This window comes from Crinia signifera, chromosome 3 (genome assembly GCF_055691185.1).
Source record: "Crinia signifera chromosome 3, ASM5569118v1, whole genome shotgun sequence".
Taxonomy (NCBI): domain Eukaryota; kingdom Metazoa; phylum Chordata; class Amphibia; order Anura; family Myobatrachidae; genus Crinia; species Crinia signifera.
In genome coordinates this window covers 159,285,244-159,312,824 of record NC_139219.1, presented here as the reverse complement: position 1 = coordinate 159,312,824, position 27,581 = coordinate 159,285,244, and the positions used below count along the sequence as shown (strand labels likewise).

The following is a 27,581-nucleotide window of genomic DNA, read 5'->3' as shown; positions in this document are numbered from 1 at the left end:
ACTGCTCTGCTATTACTGATGCCTGTCCTTGTGTTTCCCTCCTATATCCCTATAGATTGTAAGCTTGCAGCAGGGTCCTCTAACCTCCAAGTCTGTCTGTTACCCAGTTTGTTTTATCACTATCTACCATTGCAAAGTGCAACGGAATCTGCTGCGCTAGATAAGAAACTGTAAATAAATAAATAAAATGTTTTAAATTATGGTTGCTATTTGAACTCTTGATGGTGGTGGCATAGGACAGAGGGGCTCTCTATCCTCATATATATATATATATATATATATATATATATATATATATATATATATATATATATATACACACACACACACACACACACACACACACATATAAATATATATACATATACACACACACACACACACACACACATACATATACACGCACAAGTAGAGCCGTCACTCTTCAAAGCCCAGTCAGCTCGGTTCCGGTGCCCCGCCGTCCAAACAATGCAGCCCATACACAACCGTGTAGCGGCACGCAGATCCTCCCAAATAAAGACACTAGGCAGACAGTTTGTCTTATCAACGTTTCATTTCCCACACGGAAATATTGTCAGGATACAAATTACATAAAATTGTGCTCACCTTATACCACAGAGGTAAAATATATATATATATATCTACACACACACAAACAAACAATAGATGCAGGGCGCCACTTGTACCGTAACTGTATTTAAAAAAATTGTTATATGTGTATGTGCAGAATTGCCAATATGTAAACAAAATCATTAAAAAGTAGTGAGGTTGTATGGACAATCCCTTAATTATATAGAGCGTCAGCTATCCCCTAAATATTACAGCCGTGGTAACATGCTGTGTAAGGAAGATATGTGAAGTAAGTAATAGGGGTCCAGCAACTAATAGGTCATACGCTGGAAACTATATTGAATGTAAGAAAACAAAGTATTTATTTTAAAAAAAGGTACACATAAAAGAATATTTTTGTAGAATAAAAAAAGGCATTTTTTTGTGGTGAAAAAACTGAAAGAAGCTATAGAAGATTACTATATCAAATTAAATACAGCAACCAATAAAAAATAGATTAACATTTTTTGCATATTAACAATCAAAAAGATAAAAGGTAGCTTATCTCATTTAGAGGAGGTGGTAGTAGGCACCACCGAACGCATTTTATCATTGAGACTTTTTCAAGGGGTATATATATTTTACATTTCAATAAACTATCAAACTAAATCAAAAGCTTATCTGTCCTGAAGATAAAAAAAAAAAACTAACCATGCTGAATGAATTACAAATTAACCTACATTCTAAAAAGGAATGAATACACTTACGCTGTCCCCATTGGCCACTGTTTGGATTCAGGTAGTTGGGATAAAGCCCTTGAGGTTTGTCCAATCGATTTAATACTTTTCGAATATTCAAAACCTAAAATAAAATAAGCATACGTAGTTCACTTTGATGCATTTGAAAAAATAAAAAGTTTCATTATTAAAAGGCCCACAATGTACCATTCAACCAGTACAGTACACAGCTTCAACAAAGTTAAAATAATGAATATCGCACGTTGTACAGGGTTAAATGTTATTTTGAGCTCTTGCGACTATGTATTTATAAGGCTGTCCATCAATGTCAGAACTGTTTATCCACATAACTGGTTATTATTCTTTCCAAAAACCACAAAGAAATCAGCACCCCAACCAACAGGGGCTAGTCTCCCATGTGGGGGACCATGATGCACATAGAGGGAGAATAGAACCTGTGGTGAGAGCAAGGGGCTTTTTTTTATGCTCTACCCCTGTCGGAGTCCCGGTGACCGGGATTCCAATTGTATACTGACCGTCGGCCAGTCATACCACACCCACATACAACACTTAAATAACCCTCTTTGCGGTTTATATTTTCAGCATAAAAAATGGTCTGAAAAAGTAGGCTTATACTCGAGTATATATGGTATTGTACATATATAGCAATAAAAAAGGGGCAATTAATAAAAATAAACATAATTACTTGATTAATAATAAAATATCATGTAAATCAACCAGCATAACCATAATATATAGCTCAACTTGTGTATTTTATAGAAAGTTCCTTAGAAGGTGAATGCACTTTTATAATTCGAGTGTATTAAGGAAATAATCCTTATTTTATGGATTTTCAGATCAGTCCTTGTCCTTATTGGTATAAATTGTGCCTCCAGATTAATTGAATTGGTTGGAGTTCACCACTGCACCTCCTGTCTTGGGAGGGAGAATTTTTGTGGATAGGCTTTATCGCAGTTACAAAGGGTGATGTTTGGAAACAGTGACATGTGCCACAGTGTTCAGATGCGAAATACCAACTGTAGTGTCTCTTTTAGTAAAGGGATTATGTGTTGGGTATGTGCCATTCACCATGTGCTAATAATCCCAGCAGTTGCCACTGTCACCACCTTCCATCCGGCTGCTCGCTCTCCTTGGCGTCCAAGGTGGCTGTCAGATGTAAGGCAGGGAGTCAACTGCTGTCACTCTGGAACATACACAGTCCACTGAATGCAGGGGGACCAGAGGGGCACAGGAGGATTCTATGGAGCTGGTTCAGCTGGTAGATTTAAGCTCTTTCTTGACGCGTTTCTTCGCTAGGCAGGTGTCTGCATTTTCCTCAGATCTACCAGCTGAACCATCTCCAGAGAATCCTCCTGTGCCCCTCCGCCCCCCCTGCATTCAGTCAACAATGGGGCAGATGTATTAAGCCTTAACAAGAGATAAATGCAAGGGTAAAAAAGAGACAAATATCCAGCCAATCAGCTCCTTATTGACTTTTTTCAAACACAGCCTGTAACATGGCAGTAAGCAGGTGATTGGCTGGACGTTTATCTCTCTATCACCCTTGCATTCATCACTTGTTAAGGCTCAACATAGGCATGTCTAACGTTGGCCCTCCAGATGCCGTGAAATTACATATCCCAGCATGCTTTGCAATTGTTTTAGCATTCTCTAATGGCAAAACTAATTATTATCTTAAATAAACTCGAAGTATAAAAGTGCATTCACCTTCTAAGGAACTTTCTATAAAATACCAAAGTTGAGCTATATATTAACCCCTTCCTGACAGAGCTAGTTTTTGCGTTCCTGACAGAGCCATTTTTTTCAAATCTGACATGTCTCACTTAAGTGGGGATAACTTTTTTTTGCTTTTACTTATCCCAGTGATTTTGAGATTGTTTTTTCGTGACACATTGTACTTCAAATTAGTGGTAAATTTGGGTCGATACAGTCTGTGTTTTTTTGTGAAAAATACCAAAATGTCGTGAAAAAATGGAAAATTTAGCGATTTGCAAAATGTTAAATTTTCTGCTTGTGAGACAAATAATCTTACCACTCAAAATAGTTAATAACTAACATAGACCATATGTCTACTTTATGTTTCCATCATTATTTCAACTTCCTTTAAATTTTTTTGGACACTAGGAGGCTTACAATATGAATAGCAAATTCTCAAATTTTCAAGAAAATTTCAAACACTGATTTTTTTAGGGACCAGTTCAGTTCTGATGTGACTTTGAGGGACTTGTATGTGAGACACCCCCATAAATGATGCCATTTCAAAAACTGCACCCCTCACAGTATTCAAAACAGCATTTTGGAAGTTTGTTAACCCTTTAGGTGTTTCACAGGAATTAAAACAAAGTGTAGGTGAAATTTCAAAATTTCATTTTTTTTGCAGATTTGCAATTTTAATACATTTTTCTAAGGAACACAGTACATTTTACTAGAGAAATGTGACTAAAAATTGATTCCCCCAATTCTTTTGTTTTCATAAATATCCTATATGTGGCCCTAGTGTGCACGTTGACCAAACCACAGGCTTCATAATAGAAGGAGCAACTACTTGATTTTGGAGCCTCCTTTTTATGAGATTATTTTTTAGGCACCATGTAGGTTTCTAGGCACCATAAGATGCTAAAATTTAGGAACCCCCCCACAAGTGACCCCATTTTGCAAACTACACCCCTCAGGGAATTCATCTAGGGGTATAGTGTACATTTCAAACCCCCAGGGGTTTCACCAATTGTGGTCCAACTGGGCAGTGAAAATGAAAAATTAAATTTTTTACACAAAAATGCAGTTCTGGCTCAAAATTTTTCATTTTCACAAGGAATGAAGGAGACAAAGCCCCCCAAAATCTGTGCCCCAATTTCTACCGAGTATGGCAATGCCTCACATGTGACCAAAAAATACCAGTTGGGTGCATGGCAGGACTCAGAAGGGAAGGAGTGATTTTTGGATTTTGCAGCACAGATTTTGGTGGAATGAATGGTGGGTGCTATGTTGCACCAATACAGTGGAACCCCCCCACAAGTCACCCCATTTTGCAAACTACACCCCTCAGGGAATTCATCTAGGGGTATAGTGTACATTTCAAACCCCCAGGGGTTTCACCAATTTTGATACAAGTGGGCAGTGAACATGAAAAATTACATTTTTTTTACACAAAAATGCAGTTCTGGCTCAAAATTTTTCATTTTCACAAGGAATGAAGGAGAAAAAGCACCCCAAAATCTGTGCCCCAATTTCTCCCGAGTACGGCAATGCCTCACATGTGACCAAAAAATACCAGTTGGGTGCATGGCAGGACTCAGAAGGGAAGGAGTGATTTTTGGATTTTACAGCTCAGATTCTGGTGGAATGTTGGTGGGTGCTATGTCGCATTAGCAAGACCCCCCAAGCACCAAGACAGTGGAACCCCCCCACAAGTGACCCCATTTTGCAAACTACACCCCTCAGGGAATTCATCTAGGGGTATAGTGTACATTTCAAACCCCCAGGGGTTTCACCAATTTTGATACAAGTGGGCAGTGAACATGAAAAATTACATTTTTTTTACACAAAAATGCAGTTCTGGCTCAAAATTTTTCATTTTCACAAGGAATGAAGGAGAAAAAGCACCCCAAAATCTGTGCCCCAATTTCTCCCGAGTACGGCAATGCCTCACATGTGACCAAAAAATACCAGTTGGGTGCATGGCAGGACTCAGAAGGGAAGGAGTGATTTTTGGATTTTGCAGCACAGATTTTGGTGGAATGAATGGTGGGTGCTATGTTGCACCAATACAGTGGAACCCCCCCACAAGTCACCCCATTTTGCAAAGTACACCCCTCAGGGAATTCATCTAGGGGTATAGTGTACATTTCAAACCCCCAGGGGTTTCACCAATTTTGATACAAGTGGGCAGTGAAAATGAAAAATTACATTTTTTTACACAAAAATGCAGTTCTGGCTCAAAATTTTTCATTTTCAGAAGGTATGAAGGAGACAAAGCACCCCAAAATCTGTGCCCCAATTTCTCCCGAGTACGGCAATGCCTCATGTGTGACCAAAAAGTGGCAGGACTCAGAAGGGAAGGAGTGATATTTGGATTTTGCAGCACAAATTCTGGTGGAATGATGGTGGGTGCTATGTCGCATTAGCAAGACCCCCAAAGCACCAATACAGTGGAACCCCCCCACAAGTGACCCCATTTTGCAAACTACACCCCTCAGGGAATTCATCTAGGGGTATAGTGTACATTTCAAACCCCCAGGGGTTTCACCAATTTTGATACAAGTGGGCAGTGAACATGAAAAATTACATTTTTTTACACAAAAATGCAGTTCTGGCTCAAAATTTTTAATTTTCACAAGGTATGAAGGAGACAAAGCACCCCAAAATATGTGCCCCAATTTCTCCCAAGTACGGCAATGCCTCACATGTGACCAAAAAATACCAGTTGGGTGCATGGCAGGACTCAGAAGGGAAGGAGTGATTTTTGGATTTTGCGGCTCAGATTCTGGTGGAATGAATGGTGGGTGCTATGTGGCATTAGCAAGACCCCCGAAGCACGGTGAAATTATGAACCTAATATTCCATAGATGTGTGGTATATTTTAAAACACTCCTTTATACATAGGCCGGGTTTGTCGGGGCAAGTGTCACACTGGAAAATAGTTTGCTTTCTTATTCCCTTTTTATAGCAAACTTTGCACCTTTTTTGTGTCCTGCCCTTTTTTCCAGTGGAGGGGATTTCATCAGGAAAATGCTGCCCTGGTACAATACGGGGACCAGTACTAGAAGTACTGGGGCCCTCTGCCTGCTGGTTCCCAAATATTAGGCCCTTTATGACTTCCTCTTGAAAGTGCATAAATGTCCCCCTCTGGCCGGTAGAACGGAATAGCACGTAAGCGTTATACAGTGCCATCTGGATGATATACACGGCCACCTTCTTGTACCAGATTTTTGTTTTCCGCAGGGCACTGTACGGCTTCAGTACCTGATCTGAAAGATCCACTCCGCCCATGTACCTATTGTAATCCAGGATACAATTAGGTTTGGAGGTGTGGGTACTGGTACCTCGTACAGGGATGGAGGTGGTACTGTCTCCGTGAATTGTTGTCAGTATAAGGACATCCCTCTTGTCCTTATATTTGACCAACAACATATTTTCGTTGCATATTCCCCTGCTTTCACCCCTTCTCATTACTTGGGCAATGTGCGTTTTTGGGAGGCCTCTTTGGTTCTTGCGCACAGTACCGCAAGCTGCTGTACCTCTTGAACCAAGGGCCTTAAACAGGGGGATGCTGGTGTAAAAGTTATCCACATAGAGGTGATAACCTTTATCCAGGAAGGGGTGCACTAAATCCCAGACAATTTTCCCACTAACACCTACGAGGGAGGGGGGGCATTCTGGCGGTTCAATTCTTGAATCCTTCCCTTCATAAACCCTAAACCTGTGGGTGTACCCTGAGGTGCTTTCACACAGTTTATACATTTTTATGCCATACCTTGCCCTCTTACTGGGAAGGTACTGGCGGAATTTAACCCTTCCTTTAAAATGTATAAGGGACTCGTCGATACAAATAAATTTTTCAGGGATGTACACCTCTTCAAATTTGGCACTGAAATGATTAATGACCGGCCTGACTTTGAATAGCCGGTCAAAGGTGGGATCATCTCTGGGTGGGCACTGTGCATTATCGGTGTAATGTATAAATTTAAGAATTGTCTCAAATCGAGTCCGGGTCATGGCCATACGGTAAAATGGAGTACTGTACAGAACATCTGTACTCCAATATTGCCTAATTTCTGGCTTTTTTACTATGCCCATATGAAACACCAGACCCCAAAACGTCATCATCTCTACTGCATCTACAGGGGTCCACCTAGCAAATGATGACGTGGGGTTTTGAGCAATAAACTGCTGGGCATATAAATTAGTTTGGTCCACCATTAAATTTATAAAATCATCAGAGAAAAATAATTTGAAAAAGTCAATTTCTCTGAGACCTGTGGAATCAAATTGGATTCCTGGCATGGCCAAAAACTCAGGAACCTGGGGCTCAAAATTGTCTGGTGGTGGGGTCCATACGAGATCAATTATTTGGGGGGGGGTCTCAGCTGCTCTACGGGGGCGTCTTTGAGGGGGTCCCTCATCACCAGAGGAGGAAGAGGAGCTTAAGGCAAATCCTTCAAATTCCCCGCTTGCATCACTGCCTGTGTCAGAGTCAGAGGCAAGCATGGCATATGCCTCCTCCACTGAATACATTCTCCTGGATGACTGGGAGGACATTTGGGAGGACATTTGGGAGGACATTTGGGATGCCATTTTTATTTTTGTGTTACTGGTAGTGAAATGTTTCAACACGTGTATAGTGTAGGGGGGGGTACAAACTTTATTTGAATCCGGGGGGTATGTAGTGTGTAGTGTGTATGTAGTGCAGAAAAAAAAAAAATACTTTATACCAATAAAAAAAAAAAAAATGAAGGGGTTAAAAATAAAAAATTTAAGGGGTTAAAAAAAAAAAAAAAAAGGTCCTGCGCCAAAAATTGACCACAGATGTTGGTCAGTAACGTCTGTCACTGAACAGCGCTCAAAGGCAACAGGAATTTGATCAAAAAAAAAAAAAAATAGATCAACCCTGTGCCGAAAAAGATGATCAGTGATGTACGTCACTGATCAGCGCACAGCGGCCACAGGACACCCACAAAATCACAGTGTGTGTAAAAAAAAAATTAAAAAAAGACCCCACAGCACACACACAAAAAAAAAGGTGATCAGTGATGCGACACTGATTACCAGTGAGGTGCAGCAGGTGCACAACCTTTGGTGCAACTGACAGGTATATATAAAAAAAAAAAAAACCTCTGTACCCCCAAAAAAGTTGCTGATCACCTCAGATATAGTGATCAGCACAAAAGGCGGGGGCAGCAGACACAAAATTTAGCACTCTCTATCACTCTCTGTCACTATCTCTCTCTATCTCTCTATCTCTCACTATCTATCACTCTATGACACTGCAGCAGCAGCACTGACAGGTATATCTATATATAAAAAAAAAACTGCGCCCCCAAAAAGTTGCTGATCAGTTAATTTATACTGATCAGCACAAAAGGAGGGGGCAGCAGTCAGTTATATAAAAAATATATAGCACAATCTGTCACTATCTCTCTCTATCTATCTCTCTCTCTCTATCTCTCTATAACTATCACACTGCAGCAGCACAAAATATAGCACTCTGTCACTAGGCCTCTCTATCTATCTCTCTCTCTCTATCTCTCTCTCTCTATCTATAACTATATCACACTGCAGCAGCACAAAATATAGCACTCTCTGACACTATCTCTCTCTCTATCTCTCTCTATCTCTCTCTATCTCTCTCTATCTCTCTCTATCTCTCTCTATCTCTCTCTATCTCTCTCTATCTCTCTCTATCTCTCTCTATCTCTCTCTATCTCTCTCTATCTCTCTCTATCTCTCTCTATCTCTCTCTATCTCTCTCTATCTCTCTCTATCTCTCTCTATCTCTCTCTATCTCTCTCTATCTCTCTATCTATCTCTCTATCTAGCTATTACACTGCAGCAGCACAATTTCACAGCACAGGAAGGCACAAGTAGCAACAGGATCCAGGAAGCAGTGATGAAGCAGCGATCAGGTAAGTATGGAGCAAGGTTCTGGTCAGTATGGCGGCAGGGGGGTACGGTGACCGCACTGCACGCTATTCCAGACCGGAATGGCGTCTGCAGTGCAGTCACCGTTAGTTTAAATCCCCCTCCTTGGCTGTGATTGGTCCGTCGGTCCGACGGACCAATCACGGCCTTTGGGGGCGGGCGGGGTGAGGTGGGGTGACACCAGTGTCACCCTTACACCCCGCGGTGATTGGTGCTGTACTTTACAGCACCAATCACCTCTGATCCCGTGTCACCGGCGAACGTTATTCGCCGGTGACACAGGAAAACGCTGTGAATGGCTGTTCACACTGAACAGCCAATCACAGCGATCGCCGACGGGGGGGCGGCATCGCAGCCCCCCCTGGGCATGCACGGACATGTCTGCTGTCAGGGACAGCAGACATGTTGAAACTGTCACCGCGTCTATAGACGCGGTGACAGTTTAAATCCATGACGTACATTTACGCCATGTGTCGGGAAGTGCTTCCCGACCATGACGTAAATGTACGTCAAATGTCGGGAAGGGGTTAATATGGTTATGCTGGTTGATTTACATGATATGTTATTTTATTATTAATTCTTTAGATTTATTTTTATTAATTGCTGATTTTTTATTGCTATATATATGTACAATAAATATATATTTTTTATATTTAAAAAATTAAAAATTGGCCTGGTGTTCTCTCTCATAAGAGACCTATTGGCATTATAGTTGCTGACTACACCAAGTGGCCTATGGGTCACCTGCAGTGTTCCCTCTAAGCTGTGCGTGCACACACAACTCGCCGAGCATGCGCACAGACATTACAACAGAGCGCACAAAGCAGCAGTGGTCAACTTTTTGCTGTTGCGGACTAAATTAATGTATGTTTCACCCATTAACTACATCATGTGCTGTGTTTTGAATGTTTAAATGTTTTGAATGTTTAATACCATTTTGAAGAAAAGTTAACACAAATGCTGAACGTTGTTTTCCAGTTATATATAGGTAACGCACAAAAATTAAAATTTCCGTCCAAAGTTGCACAGCCAAAATCTTTTGCTGCACACAGCCTTCGTAAAATTAGAAGGAACATTGGTCACCTGTACAGGATCTATTGGCATGCGCTCTGCAGCCCATGTTATATACCTGTGAATGATGTTGCTCACAGATATATTGGGTGTACACACACTAATTTACTCAACAATATCCTAGATCATCTGAATGAACGCTATAATGCATTATATGTATTCAGTCTAAAGGAAGATCTTTTGCTTTGAGTGAGTATATTATCAGGTGTCTATACAAACTGGATATCACACTAAAAGGTCATATGTATTCAGCCTGGTAAATTGATAAAGTGTAAAGTGGTAACGCACCAGCAAATCAGCTTCTGTCTTTTTTCAAGCACAGCTGATTGGCTGGTGCGTTATCACCTTCCACTTGAATGAAATATTCCACAGTGTTATAGATGTTACTGGTAAGGTAAAAGGGGAAAGAAAATGCTTATGAAGAGACACTAAAAAACCATTTCCAGAAGCTGAAAACTAAATGCTAATATTTTCTTCTTGGCTTGCTATTCAAACAGTCTACATCATTCATTAATCAAGGTGCGCTCGCATGCTGTTTGTAAATTACGGCTCTCAGCAGGCGCCAGGCTTTCCAATTGTCAACACACTGTTATTCTGTATTCATCTTTAGAGTTGCTGGAAAGTGTATGCAGGTAAAAATAAAGATGGCATTCTCCAAGAAACGTCAACAAAATATTAGAAGAGAATTACATTTTACAAAAACCACCATCATCTGTTAACAGCGGACCTCAAATTTGTTGAGATATTAAAAGGTCATTGCCTCTAAACAGCAAATATCAATTAATGAAGAGCAATTAGTCACAGGCTATGGAATGAGGAAGCTTCCTTTATGTATTTGTAACAATTTAGTATGCTTTAGTATTCCCAAAACAAGAAAGAATGTACAAACCTTTTCGGCAAAAACTGGATTTCCAGATACTTGAGATAAATGGATAAACTCCAAATGTAAGGTTCCAAACTCCGCCAGGATACTGCTACCACCTGAAGCCCAGGGCCAATTTCGGCCAATGCCGCTGAATAGAAAAACAAAAAAAGCATAAAAATCCATAAAATATAGGCCTATATAGTACGTACTCATTTCATAGAACAAGGCTGGAGAACAAAGTATGAATTCAAATGCCACCATAAACTTTAGCTTTATTGCTACAATAAAAACAGAATAGGATAAAATTGTTGCTACTACTTAAGCTCTTTTTCTATTTTTAAAGTTGCCCTCAAAGAAGTATATTTTGGACTTCACGGGAGGTAATTAAGTTCTCCACGATGGTCACCAATGTATTTTACAGAGAGATCTGTACAGGTGCAAGGAAAGATGAGCAAAGATTGTTCAACATAATCAATCACCACACCATGGGAGAACCGAATTTCAGTGCAAGGATGTTATACTGTATAGTGAAATATAACCAGCAGAAAAACTTTTATGCAAAACTGAAATCTTCTCAAACTGTAGCCTTCACAGAGCAAGGAATGAATCATATAGATGTATTCAGCAAGTGTGTCAAAGTTACGTGCAGAATGATAAAATACTATCAATATACTTTAGAAGGAAAGGAGGGACCGACCATTATTGTGGCTGGGTTTGAGTGTTACATAGAGTGAGTGTGAGTGCGAGTATAGAGAGCATGCACTAGTACAGGGGTGGCCAACCGGTCAGAGGTAAAGAGCCAAAAAAATATCTGAAGCCAAGCTAAAGAGCCAATAACATGCGCGCGCCTTCGGCGCACGCACCAAAAAAGGGGTGTGGTCTATTTGTGTGGGGCGTGTGGTTGGGGGGGGGGGGGAAGGGGGAGCAGGAGCTTAAAATAATTGAGACAATCAGGGGAATGGGCAAGGTACGGTACAGGCAGCGCTGCTACAAAAAAAATATCAAGGGAAGGTGGCATCAGCGTGGAAGGTGGTGTTACATACATTTAATATAGCCGAGGAGGGCTCAGGGAGGCAGGTGACATTACATACTTGTAATATAGCCCAGGAGGGCTCAGCGTCGAAGGTGGCATTACATATATTTAAAATAGCCTAGGAGAGCTCAGGGAGGCAGGCGGCATTACATACTTGTAATATTGCCCAGGAGGGCTCAGCATTGCAGGTGGAGCGGGAGGCTGAGGCGGAGCGGGACCCGGACGGAGCACAAGAGCTCAATAAGGACACACTCCGCAGTGACTAAAATGTCACCGGGGACGCTGCCTCCTGGGCGACTGCGCATGCGCCGGGTCACTGCGACCGCAGCACATCAGCGCCGTGGACGCTGCCACTCATGGACACTGCGCATGCGCCAGGTCACCGCGGCTCGTCGGCGCTGTGTACGCCGGAGCTATAGATGAAAGGTAGGAAGCAGCCACAGCCACACATGAAAGCGAGGAACCCACCGCAGCCACACATGAAAGGTAGGGAGCCAGCGAGCCGCACATGAGAGGGAGAAGAGTCGCATTCGGCTCGAGAGCCGCGGGTTGGCCACCCCTGCACTAGTATAAAGACTGAGAGCAATGATATAGAAAGCCAGGCCGAAGATATAGAGCAGTACAGGTGCAGGTAGAGAGAGTGGGAGTATGGAGATATATATTGCAAACAAGGGCACCCTTATAAAGAGCAAACACCAGTAGGGAACAGAAAAATCATGGTCACTGGCATAGTGTGAGCAGAACATGTACACTCTTATAGAGAAAGTGAGAGCAAGCACAACCATTAGTAATTAGGTTGGTGAGAATGATGGTGACAGATTAATGCAGACATATTTTACTCATATGCACGTATAAATATATAAAAATACAGCAAGAAATAGAATTACAGGGGGTTATAAAGAAGGACTAAACAAACCATTAAATCTAAGTTACAGGAGTAAGTCAGTGAAGTTTAAGAACGATCAGAATAATTTGATTTTGCAGTTGCTCCATTACAAAATATTTGTCCATTCTGATGCATAGTGAAATGTGCTGCCTAGTGTTGGTTTAGATGCGTACTACCAGAATGCCATAACAACTCATTACCAATACAAAACAGTCAAAAAACCATAAAAGGAGCATATTTATAAAAAAAAATTAAAAAAAAAAACCTGTTGCATAATTCAAAAAAAGTATAAAGTCGAAGTAAAAGTATATTTCTTGCTTTACCAGCAGAAGTACAAAAATAATTGTACATATAATCAGCGAACAGGTACTGTACAATTTGAGTATAACGTTTGTTTTTATGAACCCTTTGTGGATAAGCCGCAAAACCTTTTCTGTTATTTTAGTGGATTAAGAATTCTATTGACCAGCAGTAGTGTCACAGTAGCCAATATTAAGACTCTGCTCGCCACATGCTTGTTACTATATTATTTTATAATGAAAAACTGCTTTGTTTTACAACAGAACAAGACCTCAATTGCAGTGTTTTGCCATGGCTCAAATCTTGTAAACTCATTCTGTACTGGGAGAGGGGCCAATTCACATTACATCAAATATTCAGAACAGCTTATGACTTGTTGCTTGTTGCTTTGGATGCAGTTAATGGACAGATTCTTCGGAACGTATGTAAAGATTTACCAACTTGCAGCCAAGAATAAAACATGTTCAGGACAAAATTTGAACATGCCTGTAATAAGATTGTAAACGAACACAGAAAATCATTATAAAACAATGCTGTACATGAATAGGAGTTTTTTTTTAAAATGTTACAATTTCAGAGACGAACAGACTGGCCGCCATTCAGGCACAGGTACATTCACATCTAGGATGGACATGGTTGTGATAACTTATCAGGTAAGGGCGCAAGAATATGGGTTGCCTTGCCAAGCTGTGGTGTACTGGTATAGGGTTGTCACACCCATCAGGTAAACAATAAAACCGTAAAGAAAGGCGTACACTGCGCTATAATCTAGTAAACAATTTTAACAAAGATTACATATAAAATAAGCAACTAAGGTGACACTGGTATTATCATTTAAATGAAAAGACATTTAATAACATATACAATTAAAGACAATCAAGATAGTATTTAAAATCAATCAAGACAGTATTTAAAAATAAAAATGCTGCTAGAAAAATAGTTTGAGAGGGAATATGTAGTGTTATCAACTTGTACGGTATCGTATCAGTCTTGATATGGAGATGGAGTCCGTTCCTATAGTGCCTATTTTTAGTTGTGTCCTGGATAAATCCCATAGACTGGGAGTCCAAGGCTTTTGCAAACTGCTTTGCTCTGTTGACCTGTGTGGAATCTTCTCACTTAAGGGATAGCACACCCCGGCCGTATTGTAAAGGAGATCCACTGGATGGGTCTGCAAGTACTCCCTCTAGTCCTTGGGAGGAGCAATGGTAAAGTGGCAGTGCAAATAATATTTGTATAAGGCTGGTCCGGTCTCCAGGGCAGCTTCCAATGTGATGGTGATAGTATTGCTGGGCAGCAGTATTCCCTCTCATCCACCGGTGGATTGGGAAATATTACTTTTTTGGGTTGAATTGTATAACTCGGTTTGCATTTGAAACTCTGCCTTGACCTAAAAAGCTCCAATAGAATGGCGTCTATTTCCACATTCCTATGTGCCAAATCCCTTATCAACCCTTCTATCTGGTATCCACCCACCATGGTTGCCAATGACCATTTCATCACCAAATCCAAAAGCACTTCTCCTTCCTCATCCTCCATAACCAGTTGCCTTCAAAACTGTTGACCACTTCTTCTTTTACACCTTTCTCCTCATTGGTCTCCAAGATGCTGTCCCCCTCTTGGATCTACTTCTTCCGCATCAATAGAACCACCTTCATGTAAAACGCCACCAGTAGTTTATGCACCACTTCCCGAAAACAAATGTCCCTCATTTGGCACGTATGTATATATATTTTATGAGAAGGCACTCTGGAGACTTCAATCCACAGTGTAGAACGTGCTAAGAACCTCTTAATTAGTATAATATATATATATATATATATATATATATATATATATATATATATATATATATATATATATATATATATATATATATATATATATATAGCTAAAGACCTAATAAGGCTTTATATTCCCCCTGCTCGAAGGGTCAGCTGCTAGTTCTCCTAAGTGTTCTTGTTCATAATTTGTCAATTAGAAGTATCATGATGTATGGATGGTGTAATGGTTAGCATTACTGCTTCATAGCGCTGAGGTCATGGGTTCGATTCCCACCATGGCTCTATCTGTGCGGAGTTTGTATATTCTCCCCGTACTTGCGTGGGTTTCCTCCGGGTACTCTGGTTTCCTCCCATAAATCAAAAAATATACCTGTAGGTTAATTGGCTCCCAAAAAATTAACCCTAGAATGTGTGCGCATGTACATGTGGTAGGGAATATAAAGGGACTGATGTGAATATTCAAATATTCTCTGTAAAGCGCTGCGGATTATGTGTGTGCTATATAAGAAACTGCTAATAAATAAATGATGTTCTGCGTACATACAGCATTTCTCTCCGTGGCAATCTGCGTCAGGATCTTCTCATATAAGTACATACGTATGCCCACATAAGGAAATGGATAATGATATTGTAATATAGTAAAGACACTTCAATACAATGATAAAGGTTTGTACATTTAAGTTTAAAGAAAACCGCTTATCTGGGTGTGCTCAAACTGGACATCAAATCAGAGGTGCAGATAGAGACCTTCCGGGGGTCACTCAACGCGTGCCATCCATAAGTGCTGGACTGCCCCAGGAACGAACACACACACATAGTAGTTTAGAGTGATACACAGTGCTCTGACATAGTACTAGACAGACAAGCAATAGTAAAAACTCTGGGTCCATCTATTTATAACTTCACTGACAGAGACAAGTTCTGCTTGACGCTCTGAGCATCTGATTTTCCCAGCCACTCTAACTGGCCTCTGGTAATTATGTGGCATTGGAGAGCCATGACTCAGATGGTCCTACAACTGTTGTGTCTGTGCTAGCAGGCAATAGTCTATTTACAAACAGGATTAATCAAAGCTGCACAGATGACAATACGCATTATATAAGAAGCTGGTAGCAATGTAAAAAAAAAGTTATCTTTTTTTCAGAATCTAAATTGCTGTCAAAAGATTACATGTGGCAATGTATCTCACTTGAGTCATTTAAAATTTGAAAGCAGCAGCTTTGTGAATGTTTAGGCTCTGAAAAATGCCAAATGTGCAAAAAGAAATGGCAACATGACTTGCCGAGCATTAGCTAGCAGGAGGCAGTGAGCTCAGTGGATCATTTGAGGTCTATTTGTACAAACAATATCATTACCCATTTAGGACCACTAGCAGACTCAGACAGCACGGCACCTGCAAATTGTATTACAGTACATCATATAATATGCAGCATTGCATAATACAGAACACGCCAAAGTCAGAACAGTGTTCCTAATCTAAAAGTATTATTAGAGGTCTATTATGCTTGCTGAATCTGTGTTTAGAAAGTCACACGGCTTGTTCCAAAAAAAATAAAAAAGACCCCATTAAATTAATAACAAAAAAGTCTTTAAAAACATCAAATAAACTATTTCTGTTTGTAAGGTTTCTTTTTTTTTTTTACGCATAAATCAGGCAGGGACATACCTTATGTTTTTCCTCATTGTATGTAATTTGTGTGAATCAGGATCCCCTCAATGTACAGTGCTGAGTAATATTTCAGCATTTTCAAAAAATCTGCCCAAATGTAAGAATACTGTACAATGCATACACTTGAAATACAGATGTATGTACTACAAACCTCCAAAATGCTTTTGCTGCTGTGGCAATTATTGTATAACTGATGTCAGGCATATACATACAGATAAAATGCCAGTCAGATGGACAGTCATTTTCCCTGGTAGCCTCAGATAGCACAGATATCACTGTGAAAGGTCTCACAGTGGATTGGCCATAATATAGGCGCTCTGCCCTGGGGAGGACAGATATTTACCTGTTCCTTCCAATGTAAAGCACAAGGGGAAATGTCCGGTGGTCTACCACAGCAGGGTATTTACTACCCAATGCAGCCAACTTTTCAACTTTGAAAATATCAAATTTGACGGACATGCTGGCAACGCCGCACACTTACACAGTGTCCATGTCGACACAGACACCAAAATATTAAACCTTGTGTCGACCATGTCCCCCTTAAGCTTGTGTCAATGATGACCTATGGTATGTCGGCCATTTTCAGGTGTTGACCTAGACATTGTCAAGTACAAAAATTAATTCACAACCACCAAATAAGCAACAAATAGAAATTAATAAAACAGCATTTCCTGGATGCAGAGAAGATTTATACTGCTTTCACATTGAAAGTCGCGTCGCGAACCTGCATTTTGGGATGTTCACATCCTCACAGCAAATCAGCATTATTGCCGGTTAGCTGACGTCATACAGGGCGTAGCGGGGAGTCGGTGTGTCATCGGGGGAGGAGGCAGCACTGCGAGCTGGCGCTGGTCCAAGCCCTGCCTCCTCCTTAATGTAAAATAACCAGAGTTATGTTTCCGAGCGCTTGATAATGTGTGTTTTCTCTATTGCAGCTGCTTTATTTGGATAGTCAGTCCTCACAAAACGGTAAATTCCAAGGAAAATATGGTAATGTGCGTGTCTCATGAGCATAAATAGCAGTGCTAGACACTTATAAAATTAAACCCTTTTAATAAAATACAAAAAATCATCACATAGATAAAGGCACAATAATGATTAAAAAGGGGTCTGAGATAAAATAACGACATCAATATGTGATGGGTCTGGGGACCATGATAGCCACGTTTTTCTAATTGTATATGGAGGAATAAAGGGGTAGCTCCGGAGGTTTTTGTCGCCACAAGTTGGATGGAAAGGTCATCCTTAGATACATGCAATCCAAATGAAGATGTTTTTGCAGTTCCTCTAACAGAGAAAAGTCCACCTTTAAAGTGAATATCATCCTCCTTGTGTGGAATAGATCCTAGGCTGGTCCCCAGAGTAGTCTCTCAGATCCAATGAAAACAACTGACGCGTTTCCCTGCTCAGAATAGCAGCTTTATTCCTCCATATACAATTGGAAAAACATTGCTATCATTATCCCCAGACCCATCGCATACTGATGTGGTTATTTTATCTCAGACCCCTTTTTAATCGTGATTGTGCCTTTATCTATGTGATGATTTTTTGTATTTTATTAAAAGTGTTTAATTTTATAAGTGTCTAGCGCTGCTTTTTATGCTCATGGGACACTCCCATTAGCATATTTTCCTTGGAATACTCCTCCATGGAATGGGAAATGGGTCGCTTGACCAGTTTAACCTGTTCACACCAAGCAACACGGCAACAAACAGGTAAAAGCTCTGCTTTCTTACCAGTTCTTATTGCCGTGTTGCTACCCGTTTACAGGACACAGTAACCCCTTTCACACTGCACTAATTACCGGATCAAACAGGTTTGTGCCTGGTAATTAGTTGCAATGTGAAAGGAGTATTAGACACCTTCCAGCTGCAATCTTTAACAAATCCCAGTTATTCACATGCTCAGCTTCAATCCAATCTAGAGCCACCATGGAATGCAAATGTGTATCAATAAGAACCCTCATTACACTACCCTCAAATCGTGAATTGGGGAATGTTTTGGTACAAGTCTATATATTTAAAAGGTGGAATCACAGCAGGATTTTTTTTTTTTAATTTACAAAGCAAGATGTGTATATTTAACAAAGAACACTCGTTTATATAGCCTAGCGGCTATGATGAATAATGAGGCCTCTTTCCTGAGCCAGATTATTGATGGTCATGTGATGGTAGAGAAAGGTATTTTTTTTACTAGGTCATGCTGTAAACAAATGACATTCGGCAAAATATAAATCATTAATAGATGCTTAAATCAAAATACTTATAAAAAGTCTTATATTAATGATGGGCTAGGCGTGTATAAAATCTAATTTTTTTAGGACTTGTGACATTACTTGGATTTTTACAGTGTATTCTGCCTTGCGTGTGTGTGTGCGCGTTTGTGTGTCTGCTACAAATCTGTGAAATGGCCGACAGATACTATTTACAGTTTCTTATATAGTGCAGCATATTTCGATGCATGCTTTGATCCTTTTATAGGCCATAATAAGCTACAGGTCCTATATTTACACCTCTCAGTACAGCGATATACAGATTGAAGTTTCTCAGTTTATTGAAAAGAAAAAGAAAACTTATACGCCCTTTCACTCAGAAAATGAAATAACTGGGTGAAGCAGTTCCACCCGGGAATTTCATTAAATACACAGGTCCTTTTTTGGTGTGAAAGGGCACACCCGTGTCGTAAATCCCGTCTCCGACCATGGAATTGATCAGGGTCTAGGACACAGGATTTATAACCCATGTTGACCCTTTCACACAGAAGAAATACCCGTGTTATTCAGCAAATTACCAGGTAGAAATGTTCAACCCGGTAAATTGTTCTTCTGTGTGAAGGGGGGTCAGGCTGCTCCCGGCTAAATGACATGGCATTTGAAATGCCGTGCATTTGCCAGGATTTTTAGACTTTTCTGTCTGAAAGGGGTATTAATTAGTGCCATCAAGACATTTTTAACAAATGTAAAACCAAAAATGGTATAAAATATACTATTGGAAAATGCAAATAAAGAAATATAAGAAATATAGATATTATATCTCATACATCAATAAAATTGCAAATGAGTGGCACCAAATGCATTCATCATACTAGCCTACTCCCACGGATCCAGTGGAGGATTCTTAACTGTTGGGGTAATTCCCTACACAGACAAAAGATTGAGCAGCCCCCATTCTGCCCACTTCCTAATGAAGTGGGCAGAATGGGGAGAATAAGAATCTGCAGTCTGTGCAGGGCCAAGTGACATGATTTTAGGTTAATTGCGTAATTTAGGACCATCTCCATTGCAATATGCACAATTTACTGTAATTTGCTGTGAGCTCGCAGGGCCTAATGATACAAGTGATGTGCCCTCATCATGGCCCACCTGCAGGGATGACCTTTAAAAGTAGTTCAGCATGGCACAAGAAATGGACTAAACACTTAACTAAGGACCATTGGTCCCAGATACTTAAATTTGCATTTGCTAGTCTTCATTACAGGTACTGGAGACAGTGCAAATTTTGTCTCGGTGGTATAGGTGCCATGCCCAACTCCACCTAATGTTTCCAAATCTCTCTGACCTCTGTTGGAGATGTGGTCAGGCACAAAGTACCATACTTTGGTGGCAATATCCAATGCTAGCTTGCAGTCCAGTCAGTCTCGGAGATGATCACAAGATTTACACTTTCTGACAACCTTAAAATGTAGCTTCTCAGTCTTATGGATATGGCTCTTTCCCAGTTTAAGAAAGTGTTCATGCACTTTTGAAATGCAGCAAGAACAACCATACCCTACTTTTGGAGATCCCACTACCTACCAGTGGGATCAAAGAATCTATAACTATATGATTATTATTTATTAACAGTTTCTTATATAGCGCACACACATTCCACATCGCTTTACAGAGAACATTCACATCAGTCCCTGCCAATACAATGTTTGCGTTTACAACACTAGTGACCACGCCTGGCTTTGCATAGGAGCAATTTAGAATTTTACAGCAATAGGCTTTTTATTTTTTTTCAACCAAGTTTTTATAGGGTTTCTTTGCCCAAAAAATTATAATTTTTCACATAAATTAAATAGGAATGGAAAAAAAAAGGACAAGAACAACAGAGTATAGAACAAGACTATATACATTCGGATCAAATGGGTTTCATACCTGGGAGGGAGGCACGAGTATTGACCTGATCCATCTTGCCTCTACGAAGGATGTCCCTGTGGTGAGGTTGTCCACAGATAGCGAAAAGGCATTTGACAGGGTTAGTTGGATGTTCATGGAAGGAGTCTGGCAACATATAGGCCTAGGCCCTGTTAGCTTACACCGCATCTTGGCACTTTATAGACTCCCTTCAGCCCGGGTGAGAATTAATGGGGCTCTCTCTGAACCGGTTCTGATTAGTAATGGAACCAGGCAGGGCTGTCCCCTCTTATTTTCATACTATGTAAGGAGGCCCTGGCCTGTTCTATTAGACTGAACCCAAATAATACTCACCTAAAAGTCGGGGATATTGACTATAAGCTTGCCCTGTTTGCAGATGATCTATTGGCTGTGCTGTCCAACCCAACTATTTCCATTCCCAACCTCATGGTTGAGTTTCAGAGATTTGGCTCGCTTTCACACTAAGATTAATCTATCAAAATCCATAGCTCTGAATGTGTCTACCCTACCCCATTGCCTGGAAGGACTCAAGCAGTCCTTTGCCTGGCACCCTACTAGCCTCAAATACCTTGGCGTCTCACTGTCTTCTGATCTATCCAGTCTTTTTGAAAGTTTTAAACATTTACTTCTCACACTCCACTCTGAATTTAGAAGTTGGGGGCATAAACGCCTCTCGTGGCTTGGTAGAATTAGCGTAGTCAAAATGAACGTACTACAAACATTGCCTATCCATGTCCCAAAAATATGGTTCCGTGACCTACATAATGAGGTCAGATCATTTGTATGGGGTAATAGAAGACCACGATTCCAGCATGCAATACTTTAGACAGAAACATATTGGTGGACTTCAATTGACACATTTCTCAGTTTATTATGATGCTCTTATGCTGGGTAGGGTGTTGGAGTGGTCACGGACAACTGACATAAAACAATGGGTTCATTTGGAAAATTAATTTTTGCCCACACCTATCGAACACTACACTTGGCAATCTAGGTTCCGAGTTCTCACCCTACTATAGGTCCACCCTGACCCGTTGGAATAGATTAAGGAAACTTTCCTGCGTTTCCTCTCCACTCTCCCCCCATTGTTTGGTAACCCTGAAATCCCCCCAGGAGTTACTAGCTCCGCACTTGATATATGGAAAAAACATGGGGTGCAGTGGGTTGGTCAGCTGATGGACGGGGGCAAAGTGATGCCCTTTCCTGCTTTACAAGATAAATGGGATCTGCCCTCGATACTTGTAAATAAAGCATTATGCACAAGGGAGGGATGTACGCACAGCAGCCAACAGACCTTTGACTCACTTTGAGAACATGTGCCTTACACCATCACGTCCAGCGCATTCTCTCTCAGGAGGCTATGGTCTCCTAACTGAACACATGTATTCTTCCCTACCTAAGTACGCCTCTGCTTGGGGAAATGACCTTCCCATTGATTTAGAAGATGAGACTCAGACAAAAATATTTCAGGCTACATTTGCTTGTTTTTCCAGCTAATCTGTGATTGAGACCCAGTTCAAGGTACTTTCACATTGGTATAGATGCCCACTTACTATAGCAAAGATGTTCCCCGGGATGCCTGACACTTGTTGGAGGTGTAATGGAGACAGGCTCTTCTTTACATATATGGAGGGAATGCAGACTACTCCGCCCCTTCTGGGATCAAGTGATGTCTATTACTAAGTCCATAGTTGGTGACGGGGCTCCTACTACTCCCTCGTTCTGGCTCCTTAATCTGTACCCTGGCCCAGTACAGGCTTATAAAAAATCTTTACTGAAGTCCCTCAATAGTGCTGCTAAAGCGGTGATCCCAGTATGCTGGCGGTCTACTTTCCCTCCAGCGATAAAGACTGGTTTGCCTGAATTGATATGTATAGGACAATGGAGGATCTGAGGGTGGCTCCAGAATGGATTCAGGAGTTTACAGCTACGTGGTATCTGTGGTTGGAGTTTAAGTCTTCCCGGTTGTTTTCGGCCAACACTTAAATGGCAGATCTGCATATTCACTGAGGCTCCATCGGCACTCCCTTCCTTTACCCCTCTCTCCCACTTTCCTCTCACTCCTTCCCTTCTTCTGTATGTCTTTTTGTCAGTCTTAGCTAGTAGTTTGTCTGTTTTTCATACTCCAGTTGTGCGATCTGTTTTTGGACATTATATATGGACTTTGACGATTTTTTACGTACAACGCTTCATGATCCATTTCTGTTAAATTTGTTCCATATTTTCTGATATGCTGGCTACATTGCCAAATGTTGTATTTTATATATTTCTAAAAATTCTATAAACAAATACAAAAAAAAAGACTACAAATACAAAAAAAAAAGACTATATAGTAGAAATAGAATAGCATATTGAATCGAATTCCATATCTAACTGTAAATGCTGTACACACCTTAAATGAGACAAAAACTACTATACTACTATGTATTTTGCAGGGAGCAAGTCTCCCACTTTACACTAGATTTCCTAGACAACCAACGAGAAGAAAAGTTCACGTTCTGATGATGCCAATACGGAAATGCTTAATTTATTTCTAAAATGGTTGCAAACAAATTGAGGTAATTAATTATAAAAAGAAATAAAATAGCATTTTATCTGTAGGACAACCAAATAAAACAGAATATTTTGTTTCCTAATAAACTCTTAAGGAGTTCTAGCATTTCTTAATCACCCATATGTGCAGCCAGGGGCTATGTAACCTTCATCAAGTATAAAGCAAACTGATAAATGTTCACACATTAAAATACAGCCCAACTTTAGCAGAAGTAATTATTATCTTTAATGTGCTTGAATAGTATTACACAACCATTAACTACCTCACTGCTGAATGGCTTTAATATTGCATTGCCTATTAGTTGATATAAATGGACTTTAAATAATGCTGCATACATGCATAAAAATAGAGTTAATCATATCAGTTACATATATGCCCTTATTCTGGTTCACTCACAAAGGCAAATTCCTTCTCAAATGGAAAAACCTTGTGCACTGCAGGGGGCAGATTTAACATGTGCAAAGATAATTAGAATTGGGTGTTATTTTGTTTCTGTGCAGGGAAAATATGGACAGCTTTATTTTTGGACACTGGTCAATCCTGGGAGCGAACCCGGCATCTGCGCTTATTGCTGGGCAGTTGATGTCAGATGGGGGCAGGCCAGAGCGTAATCAGGGGTGGAGAAGGAGGCAGAGCTTGGAGCCGACACTGTATTCAAGCACTGCCTCTTCCATAGTGTGAATGGGACCCTGGTTGCTCGACCCGGCATACCCTTTCACACTTTACAGCAACCCAGGTCACAGCCATGCTCAACCCTGGCTTGCTCGACCCAGGAAATGTGTGTGGTGCATCCACACCGCAGACCAACCTGGGTTAACATGGCAATAACCCAAGTTGATTTGGCAGTCTTAAACGGGGTATATATTTCTAAAACCATAAAGTAATGTCGTCTGCACCTTGGTGACAAACACATTTAAGTGTTAGAAGACCACTGATAAGGTCTTCTATCGGATCGAATTTTTTTGCTTTAATTATAAGGGGACCATTTATTCACTTTGGAGCCTACCCTCTATGTTTATACATATGAGAATAATTTTAAGTATAAGCAAACCTTCAGATTAAAGTATTGTGAAGAGAAGAGATTAATAATAATTGGATGGACAAAATCCAGGAACAATTGGACAAATATCGTCGAGAATTGATCACCTTTAAAAAAGAAAAAATGCGCAAGGTGCAACTCTATTATGTTAAGAAGCAAGTTTACAATTGGATCCTGTCTAATCAGCGGCAACAATATTCATCTAAACCTGCTAAACGCCGGGGCCGATTCAGACCACAACATCCCACTAATGACTCATCCACGTCGGCTAATGAATCTGATGCAACCACGTCATCCACAAACCAGGCAAGTGGCCCTTTAGGTGGACGGGGGCAAATTCCTCCCCCTTACCCAAAAGGAAGAGGACGCGGAGGGCGGGACAAAACCGTCGAATTAAGGCAATGTCCGCCCCGCAAGGCAAAGAATTAGTCTTTAATTTATCGCAAGTACCCCTCACTAAACAGGAGGAGGATGTTCTTTCTTTGGGACTATCATTCATACCCACATGTGAACTTGATCCCTTCCAATGGAAGGTTGATGCATATAAATTTCAACGTTCCCTACGACTAAAGGAATATTTCGGCAAAAATCAGTCAAATTCCACTGACCAACCTATAAAGAACACCATTCCAGCTCAAGTGAAAAAATTGATACCACCATCCAGATTTGATCCGGTTTCCACAAACCCCTCGATAAAAACTCTCACGCCTTCTGTCACAGATGGGAGAAGTCACCAAGACGCCCGCAAACCACTACCATCATAACCTCTCTAGCGCTCAAAGAAGTGCCTTATTGGACTTAATAAAATGGAGGGACATAGTGGTACGAAGTGCAGACAAAGGGGGAGCTGTAATTGTCCAAGATGTACAAGACTACAGAGAGGAATGTAATCGTCAACTGGGTGATGCCGACATCTATCAGGTATTATCACAAGACCCCACCTCTCTGTATAAACGTGAGCTTGATATTGTCTTGCATGAGGCAGTTATTAAAGGTGACATTTGAAATGAACTGGGTAGAGCTTTGATGGTTGAGCATCCTGTTGTGCCTTTGTTCTACACAATCCCAAAGGTACACAAGAATAGGGAACGCCCACCTGGCCGGCCAATAATTTCGGCCTGTGGGTCCTTATTCCACCCTACAGCAGCATATTTAGACAGTGTGTTAAACCCATATGTGCAAAAAATGTCAAGTTATTTAAGGGATACCACTGATCTATTGAAAAAATTGGATGGACTTCATGATAGTACAGAACTGTCTCAATTTACCTGCATTTGTACTGCTGATGTAACCAGCCTCTACACCTGCATCCCTCATGATGCAGGTGTAGAGGCTGTTCGCAAATTTATAGGGGACTTGCATGACTATGATGGTCCTCCAGTGTCATTGTTGTTGAAATTACTGAGTCTTATTTTAACAAGAAATTATTTTGTATTTGATGCAAGGTTTTTTCTACAAATATCGGGGTGTGCTATGGGGTCCCCTGTGGCTCCGGCATATGCAAACATATTTATGCACCAGGTAGAACAGCGTTTATTCTATCAGCAGAGCTGTTTAAAGACCGAGCTCATTCTTTATCATCGCTACATAGATGATCTCTTGTTATTATGGCGGGGAGAGCCGCAGGCCCTCACAGATTTGTTAAATACACACAGTTTGTCTTCTGATGTGATTAAGTTCACCACGCACATGGATGCAAGTGAGGTACAATTCCTTGACGTAAATATCTGTGTCAAGGAAGGTCATATACAAACATCCCTTTATAGGAAAATCACTGACCGCAATACTGTCCTCCGCAATGAAAGCTTCCACCCTGTACCTACCCGTAGGGGGTTACCGTACTCCCAAATGTTGAGAGTGCGGAGAAAAACCTCCGATGAGTCGATGATAGACTCAGCCCTGGATGACATGGTTATCCGTTTTGTCGACAGAGGATACCCAGTAGATGCTCTGATTAAGACCAAGGCGAAAGTTATGCAACTATCGCGTTCGCAGTTATTAAATAGTCAACATCTGCCCAGAGATAATACTAAGACCCGTATACCATGGGTCAATAGGTATAATATCAGGAGTAACAAAAATACAGCTCAAGCCAAGAGGTTTTGGCCAATCCTGTCCACTGATAAAGATCTGTCACAATTAAGTAATACTACATTAATGCCTAGTTATACCCGCGGTAAGAATATACGTGACCATGTAGTGAAATTGGACATTAGTGGATGGAATAAACCAAGTGGCCCTAAATTTCTAGGAAGAAAAAACGGTTGCTTCCGATGCCTCGGTTGTCTTACCTGTCGTTCTATGTCAGTGGGTACTACTTTTAATCACCCACATTCAGGGAAGAAAATTCGGATTAACCATTCTGTCTCATGTCATTCCACACATGTAATATACACTCTTACATGTCCGTGTGGCGTGACTTATGTTGGGAAGACACAATGCTCCTTTAAGGAGCGTATGGCCCAGCATAGGTCAGCCATACATCAGGGTCTCACGAGTGGCCGTAGCGACCAACCTGTCGCACGTCACTGTATTAACCTGGGTCATAGTGTCGCCAGTATGAGGTCTATGATCATTGACCAAGTACCCTTATCTTTGAGAGGGGGTAATCGAAATAAAAAATTACTACAACTTGAATGTAGGTGGATATTTAGATTAAATACAATATCCCCAAAAGGGCTAAATGAGACATTGGGGCTCCAATGTTTCTTATAAACTCATGTTCCCCTTGTATATTTCCTGCATTCCTTTTTCTTCATCTTTTTTATCTTTGAAAAAATTATTTCATTTCCTTGCTAGCATTCATGTTATGCATTACTGCCCTTGATGATCTTGTGTAAATTTGTCTGATAATTGTTAAGGAAATTCTATGCTTCAGGAACATCATTTATAAGTATATAGAATATATAAATTCATATTGTCTTATATAGTTTTCTATTATACTAGTCCTTTATGCATCCTCTGTTCACTGTGCGATTTTGGATACAATTTAAGCTATATTTTACAGTGTCGTCATTGTGTCGACCTTTTCCTTTTTTGTCTTAAATGGTTAAATCCTTATGGTATCCAATATCTCACGTGCTGTTTCTCTTCTGGCAGTATGTTCTTGCACACATAGTCTAGACATTTTAATTGTATATATTTTTTCTTTATTAATTTCTGTATTTTATATATCTCCCAGGTACCGGGATCGGTTGCCTGGATACGGCGTCTTGACTACCCACCAAGCCGCGCTCAGCTCCTCCAATCAGCATCTACATGCTGTTTCCAGCTTAATGACGTTGACATCCAGCGTTC

The 27,581-nt window shown here is 40.6% G+C and overlaps 1 protein-coding gene across 1 annotated transcript in view; it reads right to left on the bottom strand.

The window, feature by feature from the left end:
- Positions 1–27,581, bottom strand: part of MAN1A1 (mannosidase alpha class 1A member 1) — a 238,586-nt gene that overhangs the window by 55,853 nt on the left and 155,152 nt on the right. The window contains exons 6-7 of the mRNA XM_083176799.1: positions 10,906–11,029; positions 1,317–1,410 (exon numbers count right to left, since the gene is read on the bottom strand). Coding sequence (XP_083032925.1) covers positions 1,317–1,410; positions 10,906–11,029 — 218 coding nt within the window. The remainder of the gene's footprint in view (positions 1–1,316; positions 1,411–10,905; positions 11,030–27,581) is intronic.